Source organism: Limanda limanda, chromosome 8 (genome assembly GCF_963576545.1).
Source record: "Limanda limanda chromosome 8, fLimLim1.1, whole genome shotgun sequence".
NCBI classification, from domain to species: Eukaryota; Metazoa; Chordata; class Actinopteri; order Pleuronectiformes; family Pleuronectidae; genus Limanda; species Limanda limanda.
In genome coordinates, this window is record NC_083643.1 from 21,540,429 (window position 1) to 21,550,851 (window position 10,423).

The 10,423-nt window shown below is 39.9% G+C and overlaps 1 protein-coding gene across 1 annotated transcript; it reads left to right on the forward strand.

Annotated features, from left to right (window-relative positions):
* The first annotated feature begins 1,790 nt into the window (after nt 1–1,790).
* On the forward strand, nt 1,791–8,682 carry rerglb (RERG/RAS-like b). Its single transcript, XM_061077198.1, has 5 exons — nt 1,791–1,842; nt 4,700–4,756; nt 5,153–5,226; nt 7,018–7,170; nt 8,401–8,682. The coding sequence occupies exons 1-5, from the start codon at nt 1,791–1,793 to the stop codon at nt 8,680–8,682; spliced, it is 618 nt and encodes a 205-aa protein (XP_060933181.1).
* The last annotated feature ends 1,741 nt before the right edge of the window (nt 8,683–10,423 follow it).

Here is a 10,423-nt window from a genome sequence, read left to right on the forward strand (position 1 = left end):
GCACACGTTGTGGTCAGGTTGATTTCATTTCATCGTGGCTGCTTATGTTTTAGTATGTAAAGGTCCAAATCTCTTTATCCTAAAGTCAACAAAAGAAAAACACTCCATAAAAGGAGATGGAAACATTTGTCTCTCCTAAATTGACTGACATGTTTTCTGATGCATTGACTAACATGTTTTAAATGTGTTTCCAAACTCCTAAAGCCTTGTTTACATTTGTTTTCTTTGAAAAGGATTAAGAGATGGTAATTGAATCAAATAAAATCTTTAGTTTTGTTTTTAATCCAACCATTATAATTATGTGAATACTCAAAAATGGTTGTTATTAACATCAGGACAAATGCAGCCAAACCATGACAGCCATTGCTCAGGGGGGAAGTACAATCGAAGACTTTTGTTTGCAGGCAGGTCGTTGACTTTGCACGCAAACAGATACAAGATCAAATGAATCCAGTTTGGAAGTGGGCCCAAATGCTCAGGACGAGAACACGAGAGGGACAAAAACCTGGTTGTGGTTTAAAGAATATTTGTTATTTTATTGGCTGACTTTAGTGTCTGTGAAATTGAAGCTACTGCAGGATGATTTATCGGCTGCATGTGCCGCATTTTGTGTGGTGGCTGAAGCTGAAGGAGATGGATTGCTCGTCTGAGTCGACTCATGATGTCAGGAGTATGACTGATGCTCCAATCAGTGTTTTTTTATTATTGCTGGCCTTCTCATGCTTTTGCTTTTACACCGTGCCTTGACTTCACTATACTGCTTCATCCTGGTGAATTGTGACCGTGCGCTTGATAGAGTACGTAACTGAAGTCATCAACATTTTTCCCCCATCGTATCACTGCCTTGGCTTCATGAAAACACATTGGCCAATTTCGACTGAATTGACTTTCCTTGAAGCAAGAACATTATTATCACTGAGATCAGCAGGAAGTTACTAGATCGAATTACAGAGAGGTCAACAAGCCCTCCACCACCCGAGGAAAGAAAGATCCAGTTCGTTTTATATCACCTGGATGAAAAACACATTTTATAGAAGTCTGGACTGGAGTTTAGGTTTAGGCGACAGTTGTGACTGACTGTTTATAAAGTTAATACCAGCCTTGAGTCATTGAAGACGTTTTCAGTATTAAGGCAATTCCCCAAAAAATATTAATTTGAATTAGTCTCACATGATTTAGACAAATGATCTCAGATAATTGTGACTCCCCATTTTTTTTCCTTCAAATTTGCCATTCCAAAAGTTCATCCGTTTATTCTTCTCTTTTCCTGTAAGTAATGGGCCTCCATAGTTTTTCTCTGTAAATGTCCATAGTTACAGTGTTGAAGCTTGAACAGCACAATAGGTTCAGTCACTCATGACCTCTGAGTAACCTCGGGTGGAAGAAAGCAGAAAAGAGTGATAAAGAGGCACAAGAGAGCGAATAAAGGAGGGGGGAAAAAGGGGGATTAAGGGGTGAAAAATAGGAAGGGTTATATTCAGTATGTTCAGTGCAGACGTGGGAGAGAAAACAGAGACAAGAGAGGTGTGAGACAGAGTAAGAGAGAGAGAGAGCGCTTGGCACACAGTCAGAGCGCTTGTTTCTCCCTCCTCCTCCTCTTCCTCCTCCTCCTCTTCCTCCTCCCTCCTTCTGCTGGCTTTAAAATGTGAAACAGCCCTTTGAAGAGGAGGAGAGGGGGGCCGTCCTGCACTCCCATCCAGCCTGGACTGTAGGGAGCGCTTAGTGTGCTAACCCAGATAGCAGACACAACACAGAGCCATAGTGCCAGCTGAGGACCTGACAGCGCAGGCATGAACGACATCAAGCTGGCCCTGCTGGGAAGCCAGGGGGCTGGGAAATCAGGTGAGTGGCTGCAAGTGGTTCTTATTCCAAACAGCAAATGAGAATAAATACCTGAGGAACCCCAGATTGTACAAAGGATGCAGTTTACTTTCTTTGCCGTACAGTCAGTGGTGTTTTCCAAATGTTATTCTTGTCTTGGAAAGTGTTTTATACAGTACAATAAATATTTTTTTCAGGCTTTTACCTATTTGTTTGAATAAAAGAAAGTTTTTGAAATCACTTAGCCTGCAGTAATTTAGCAGGATATACTAAATCTGGGTTGATTAAGTTTAAGATAATGTCTTTAAGAGTGGTTTAAAGAGGAAGTTTTGTTTTCATCAAATCAGTTGCATTAATACACAATCATCTTAAATTTACAAGATAATCTTCTTTGAAAGAAGGTTACATTTCAGTCATGAAACTAATTAATATTTGTCAATAATTATTATTGACCAATTTGTAGGATATTTTTTTGTTTAGTCGATTAATCAACTACTTCAGAATGCAGAAATATTTCATCAAAATAGAAATAACAAATTGCTCATTGGAGAAGCTGTGATCAGACAATGTTAGAGAATGTTTGCCTTTTTATCAGATAATCAATCATTCAACTAATTATTTAAACTCTACCTGACATTCAGATACTTTGTGATGAATTGAAACTGAAGGTCAGAGATGCTCTGTTTTCACAGTGTGTGTTAGAATAAGTTAAACAGAGGAGAAAACAGCTTAAGTTCAGCGTCTTATTATTATGATTCAGACAAAACTCACTGAGAACTGTTTGTTATGATTCAGATTCAGCTTTATTTGTCACTTCCATAATAAAAGTTACAGCATACACGGGAGTGAAATGCTGTTCTCCACAGATCAGGGTGAAGGTCACATATAAAAGCAACATAAGACACATTATGTCTGTGACATATAAATAAAAATAAAAACATAACAAGAGAGCAGCTGGGAAGGTTGTCATTGGGGATTTAAAGTTCTGTCAATCAGATAAACAATTAATCAACTAATGAATTCAGATTCATAATAAAGATAATACATAAATAAATAATTGTAACTTCCCAGTCTGAACCATGTTGATATTACTCATACACTGGAAAACACCAGAAGTTACTACATCTTCTCCTACCACTCTCAAAGGACAGTTCTTTAGATTAACTTGGTTTTAGAGGGTTGAGGGTTAAATTTTTCATGTAGTAACAAACTCCACCGCTTCTTTTCACTGAGCTTTGGTTTTGTTTTTGCATAACCACGAGGAAATTATGGTTTATTGGTTCCATTCACTGAGGTTTAATTGAAATAATGAGCTCATTTGTGCTTCCAGAGAATCTCTATTCAAACTCATCTGACACGGCTGATTTCATTGTTGGAGAATGGAAAATTCGATGTATCTGTATGACCAGTCTGCTGTAGGAGATCTAAAATAAACTGCCTGTGGTTTTGTTTATGTTGTAATTACATAGATCAACCCTTTCACTGACAAGTTGCAGGAAAAACGACTCATTACTTTGTGCGTTGTCCGGCAAACAGACAGAAAAAAAAACAATGAAAACACAATCACCTGTCCTTGAACAGTACTTTTTGTCCAAACAACCTCCCAGGCGCCCCCCAGCTTATTTTACAAGACCTGTGACGGTTAATGTGAGCGCTCCTTCACTGTAGTGTAAGTCGCTGAGGGGTGCTGCATGCGGTGCTGTTGCATTTATCAGTGTTCAGTCACTGTGATTTAAGACTGCCCGGCTCTAAGAGCTTCATAAAACAATGGGACGTCTCCATCCTCACATCCTGGCAGTGAAGCAGAGCTGTTACTGTGGTGATGCGTTGGCCTCTGGAAGCTGTGTGTACTTCAAGTTTTTCTGCTCCCTGATCTTCTGCTTGTTGCTTTCAAATACATCAGTTGATCATATAAATACTAATACTAATAACAATACTACTTATAACACTAATAATAATACAAATACTACTTATAACACTAATAAACTGTATTTGTATAGAATCATCCACAGTAACAAGGGGCTTTACAATAGGCAAACAATAGGAAGAAATAAGAATAGATTAAAAAGCAATTTGAAGATCACACAGAATTAGAGCACGAACACAGATGCAGATGAGAACAGAGTGAAAACAAGAAAAAGTTGAAACTTTATAAAATGATTGAAGTCGCCATGAGAAAGTGTCTCTCAGAAAGGGCGTGTATCAAAAGATCTTTAAAATCATTTTTCAAATTAACCAGAAGCCAAACACAAGGGGCTAAAATCTGAAAAATATGCTCTCTTTTAGTAAGGGCACTTGAATGAACTGAGACTTATGCAGAGTCTGTTGGCTCAGGCAGGTAAGGAGAGAATTGCAGTAATCCAAAGGAGGGGAAATTAAAGTGTGAATGAGAATCTCTAAATTTCCTCTTTATAAAACAAGATGATCCAGTATGAAGACGGCTCAAAATGAATCCCTACTGTGTCTTTAAGTGTTGTTTTCCAGCGTACATGCATGGTGAATGTGCTGCGCCATATCCACATTTGAATTTCCCCAAGTATAACCTCTGTATAATCTCTCCAGAGGGCCGGGTCCACCATCCGCCACATGCACTTCAGAGTTCAGCAAGTGAAACTTCAGCCTTTAATTGAAACTGATTGTCTGTGGGACCAAAAGTGGGCGAGACAGTCGTTTGTCAGTGCAGTTGTCTGGAGGCCAAGCAGAGGGGGGGGAATACAACCTTTCAGTTTGCCAAATATGCTCACTGAGGTTTCCCCTTTGCAATCCCAGAGACTGTTGGCACCATGTTGTGTCTGTTGCTACTGCCACCTGTGAGGGATGAGAGTGAAATGATGCGATGGATCATTTTGTGGTTTTTCTTGTCCATCATTTCCTGCAGCTGTCCTTGTGCGCTTCCTGACCAGGCGCTTCATCGGTGAATATGCCTCGGACACCAGTAAGTGTTTCTAAATTTGACTAAGCGGTTCTTTGATGAGTGCTGTTGTTGGACCTGGAGAACAGAGTTTATCTAAATTATACTTGAGCGTTATCGGGCTTCAACGAAAATATTGTAATTTTGTGGAATATGGCCAAAAATTTCGAACTATTCCATCAAGAGTCAGGAATACCTTCTTGGCATCATTTCAAACCTCATTTCCTGTGAATATTATCAAAATCCAAGAACACAAATTCCAATACAAGCACCTCTCAGAGTTCTTTCATAAACTCATCAAATACAAACCAAGCAGATTATTTTGATTCATGTGGAATTGTGACATGAATCCATTCTTTGTTATTATAATTATTATGATAATTGTTACTATATGTTTGACAGTTTCCCTCCCCATCACAGATTCCCTGTACCATAAAAGGCTCTCCATCGATGGCAGGCAGCTGAACCTGGAGGTCTTTGACCCCTGCTCTCAGGTACAACACATCTTCAACCCATCCCATGAGGCTAGAACCCAGACAAACATTCAGATAGTTCATCACAAGTATATGTTTTTGAGCTTTTTATTAAAAAAGCAGAACTGCAGTGGCTCTAGAAACTTGCTGAGTTCCTTGGTTTCCTGCTGCATTGGTGTTAGTTCTTTTTTATGTTAGTATTTTGTTGTTTCGCGAGGATTTTCTGAGTTTTGACTATTTGTTCATGTTGTATTTAGGGCTGTTGTAAGTATTTGTTTGTGTTGTGAATATTTGGTCATGTTGTGAGTATTCGGTTTTGTTGTGAGTTTTGGGGTGTGTTGTGAGTATTTGTTGCGTTGTGAGAATTTAGTTGTGTTGTTGTGAGTATTTAGTTGGGTTGTATTTGGATTTGTTGTGAGTATTTAGTAGTTTTTAGAGTATTTGGTTGCGTTGTGAGTATTTTAATGATGTGAGTATTATTATCTTGTGAGTATTTAGTTAAGTTGTAGGATTTCATAGTTGTTGTGAGTATTTGCAATGCATTTTGTATTCGCCGCTCATGTTTTGTGAAATGTTTTCTCCATTTGCATGTGGTGTGCCTATTTGCACGTGTTTTGTTTTATTGTCGTGTGTTGAGCTCTCAGGGCCAGGAGTTCCTACACTCCAAGTCCAGAATCCATTCAGCTGTAGTGAAAACATAATAATTTCAGGATTTCACAGAGCCATAATAAAACACTGGCTGGTTTTCAGCTTGCTGGGGAAGCTGCAGCACATGAACGTGACCTTGACTGAACCGTGGTCAGGTGTTCACGTTGGCCTGGCACGTGTGCGACTAAAGCAACACTTAAAGTTGTGAATCCAGAGGGTTTATGGGAGTATCCTGAGGCAACGTGCACCAGTGGTTGTCCCTTTGAAGAAAAGAGCCTTGATGCTCACTCCTCCTTGGACCAGACAAAAGAACTGAGAGGCTTTTTACTACGGAGGTAGTATTTTATTGAAATACCCCGAGGCTCAGCAGAACAAGAGCTGATCATTGTCTCTGCCGGTGAAACTCACTGTAACAAGGAATCAGAGCCCTGGCCTTCTGACCTGTACCGCATAAAGGAAGTATGAAGTCAATTAAGATAGAGGGATGAGAGGGTTTTTACAGTGCAGCGCAGGAATCCTTGTTTGAGGGCTCAGACATGTCTTTGAGCCTCTTGTCCTGTTTATTCCACCTCAAGGTCACCAGAAGTGTCCACAGACATATTTCCTCTGACTCTCTTGGTTTTTGGCACCATTGATTTTGCTTTCACCAGGTACCATTTTAACTCTCCCTCTGTTTGCATGACCTCCACATCACCATGTAAGTCTTACAGTGGTAAGTTTATTATGTCTTATTAGAATATCACTTGTGTACATTGTCATTGATTATTTTTGTTATCATTTTATTACCGCCGCCACTGAGGTAATCTTTTTGTTTTGTCTGCTATTTGGCAGGATTATGCAAAAAAAGTATTGAGGGATTGCCATGCGACTTAGTGGAATGATTTAGTATGTGTCAGGGAAGAACTTATTACATTCTGAATAATTTCTTTCTTGAAATATGTATAGCTGTCCTGAAACAAATCCCCCTCTCATTCCCAGAGTTCATTGCAGAGATGTGTTGATTCAGTGTTGTGGTCAGTTTGAAGGCTATAGTTTGTGTTACTCTGAACACGTTTTTCTAATGTTTTGTAAAACCTGATTTACACCCATGAGGGAAGGATGAATAAGAAAAAAACCATCTGGTCAGCGTGATTCCAGAGTAAGAGAATGTGTTGTCCTATCCAGAGCTCGGAGGCCAGGTGTATTCTGGAGGAGCCGGTGGACTGGGCCGACGGCTTTGTGGTGGTCTACAACATCAATGATCGCACTTCCTTCATCGACGCCAAGGACATCCTGCGGCAGATTCGGGAGGATAGAATCGACCACTGCAAGGGGTCAGTAATCAGCACAGTGAGGGTATGTTACCATGGGGTGAATCAAACCATAGATATAAACTGTAGATCCACACATATAAAACAAATTCTGGTTCTTGGTCTTAGAAAGTTGAAACATTGTGGATCAGAACGCTTTCCAGGAAGTGTGGGGGATGCTCTGACACTGCAGGCGAACATGAAGCGTGTCCTTCACTGAGGCCTGATAGTTTTTGTAAGGAGTTCCTCAAATTTGCCAGTGACATTTGTGCCTAATTGTGCTTAAAATATTCAGATTTGGGTTAAAATCTTAAACAATGCTAGAAAAGTGTTGGTCTTCATTTTAGTTTGCTTTTTGTGCCATTTTGAATTTATACAAGGATTTTCAAATTGTTTATGTGATGATTGTCCGTTTATCTTCTTCAAATGAACAAGAAATGCTAAGTATTTTCACGACCCAGACGGGTGAACTGTAAACACCATAGGAAAACAGAACAATGGTATGGGTGCCCTACTTTCCCTTTAATGGGGATCCTCATGCTGTTTTGAGTTTGAGGAATGCTGGGAGTCCTGACCAGCTCAGACAAACTGATAAAGGATTCATGGAGACGAATGACGCACTCGCAGCAAACCAGGACATAAGTGAAGGTAGTAAACAAGTAGTGTTAAGAGGAAGAAAGAGTCTATAGCATTTATAATTAGAGAATAGCACAGAAAGGAGGCTATTAAAGCCAGTGATGGTCAATGATAAACTGAGAGAGTAGAACAGAAGAAAAATGTATTGGTCTGTTATTTTTATTGTTGATCAGTAGAACACGGATATACATATAAAGAAGTAACGAATAAAACTAAAAATATTAATAAAGTAATGTAAATATACAGTATGTGGATCTATTGCTTTTTATTTATATTTGCCCACCATTATGTGAGAAAGAATTGACTACCTAAATGTTGTAATTCAGTATTATATATGTCTCTTGCTTCACACTGTTAGTTGACCTAACCGTAGTATTTATTGAATCGTCAAAAATGATTGTTTATGACCTTTCCCCTTGTATTACTGTACTGTATATATATATATGCATATTTATTTCATTCTTATTTTTTTTTTTTTCTTTCAATGTATTAACTCTTCATTGTACCCTCAGCACCATTGTCAATGAGGGTCTTATTCCTCAATGTGTTTTCCGAGCCTTAAATAAATAATCAATCAATCAATTTCTCTTTACGTCGACTCTTTTGTCTCTGTTTCAGGGAGATGGAGGTTCCTGTGTGTCTGGTGGGGAACAAGCGGGACCTGTGCCACGCCCGGCAGGTACTTGAGGACGAAGGCCGCGGCCTGGCGCAGGAGAACCACTGTTACTTCCAGGAGGTGTCGGCGGCCGAGAGCTACCAGGACATCGCCAACCTCTTCACACAGCTCATCCGACAGGTGATGGAGCACCTGAAGTACAGAGCTGACCGCCGACGCTACAGCGGCTCCAAGTCTATGGCCAAACTCATCAACAACGTGTTTGGCAAGAGGAGGAAGTCGGTGTGATGGCTCCAGTGAAGCCTGTGGATCATCAGCTGGAAGGACAGGGAGGCTGTGTGTTAGACCCCAACATTGTGTTCAGTGAGCAACATGGCTTGTTGGTGGGAAGGTGTGGATGTTGTCGGGCCTGCCACTGACACAACTTCAAGAAAATGTCTTGAACACAAATGTGGAACTTGTTATTAAGTAGGGATAAAAGAAGGGAGTAATTAGGTTGTTGTGATCAAAACAAAGAAGATCTTTATTGAATAGGGCAGTGGGCCCCAACCTGACCAATGGGACCCTAAGATGGACTCACATGATGATTAAATGGACATACAGCAGTAAAGCAAAACAAACATTTTCCTATTCAGTATTAAAAAATGTATCCAAAACTAGAATTTCGAGACCCAACAGTCTCCTCATTAAACCCGGTTTAAATTCACTAGATCTTGATTTTAGTTTTGATCTGCACCAAATTATAGACATTCATGATAATCAGTTCCCTAAACATGTCTGCTTTTTTCCAAGAAGATTCATGGATTATTACCTCGGAAATCAACAAAACTTTTGTACAATGCCAGCAAAGTTAAAGAAAGTGAGGGTAAAAAAATTCCTGGATCTTTACCAAAATGTAGTGCCCTCTTTCCTGACCCAGACCACATCCTTCCACCAAGTTTCTTGCCTACAATCAACCAACAAAACAGCCCATGAAGACAGACGGCTGCTCTCCACTTATAATCTCTGGCTTCTCTGTGACTTTCTCACGTTAAACCTGTAACAAACTCTTCAGACAATTCCTCTGTTCCTCTTGAGACACATTATAAAGGCAGACGTCTAATGAGCCACTGATGAGCCACAGCCCCCCCCCCCTCGCCTGTGTGCTCACATTGTGTTATACCGCAGCATCACGCTGACTGAACATGTCGACACGTCACATTTAGACCTTGCTTTAAGCATCTCACTGCAGCTGTGTCCTGCAGCTGTGCCGACAGCTGTTCAAACTACTTTTCTGTAGAGTCAGTTTGGAGCAGCAAGATGCCCAAGTTTTATTCCTGATGAGGGAAAAAGTCTTTTTTGATGCATTTCACTGACACTTTCATGAACATTATATATAGATATTTAAAATAATTCTTTGAAAATAATGCTCATTTTTGAAGGGCAGTCATGTTTTATAGTTGATTGCTATTCTTTTAAGTAGAACGTTCCACGTTTTATCTCCGAGGGGTTGATCCCCACAGAACAAAGCAGTATCATTGTTTCCCCCAAAATAGTTTTTTTTCTGGTATCTTTTCCTCACTCCTGTCGATGCTTAAGGGCAGAGGATGTGGCACCTTGTTAAACCCCATGAGAGAAAACTGTGATTTGTGAATATGAACTATAAAATAATCAAATTTGATTAGATTTGAGGTACCCAGGCAACTACTTGTAATCTATAGGAGAAAGGATAAATTGATCAATAGATCAGTCACCTGATAAGTGGGGCATCTTAAATATAATGAATTAAAGGATTATTTACTGAAAATGGAGATGAATATTATGGTGCTGGGGGTGAGGTTGGAGACCAGTAGAGCAAGCATGGGGGTGCCTGGTGCCATGATGGAGGCTTGCATCGCAGAGCAGGGAGACGAAAAGCATGGGGGTGATGAAGTGAGTGAACAGAATGGTGACTCGCAATTTAAGAAAAAAAAGAGTGAAGAGGAGGCTATGATGAGGCAGAGTGTTCGTTTCAGACCTGGGTATTCATCAGAAAATCTAATGGCAACCT

Coding starts and splice junctions, on each gene's coding strand:
- rerglb (XM_061077198.1), top strand. CDS start 1,791: ATGAACGACATCAAGCTGGCCCTGCTGGGAAGCCAGGGGGCTGGGAAA. Junction 5,227..7,017: donor TCTTTGACCCCTGCTCTCAG/GTACAACACATC, acceptor TGTCCTATCCAG/AGCTCGGAGGCCAGGTGTAT. Junction 7,171..8,400: donor TCGACCACTGCAAGGGGTCA/GTAATCAGCACA, acceptor TGTTTCAGGGAG/ATGGAGGTTCCTGTGTGTCT.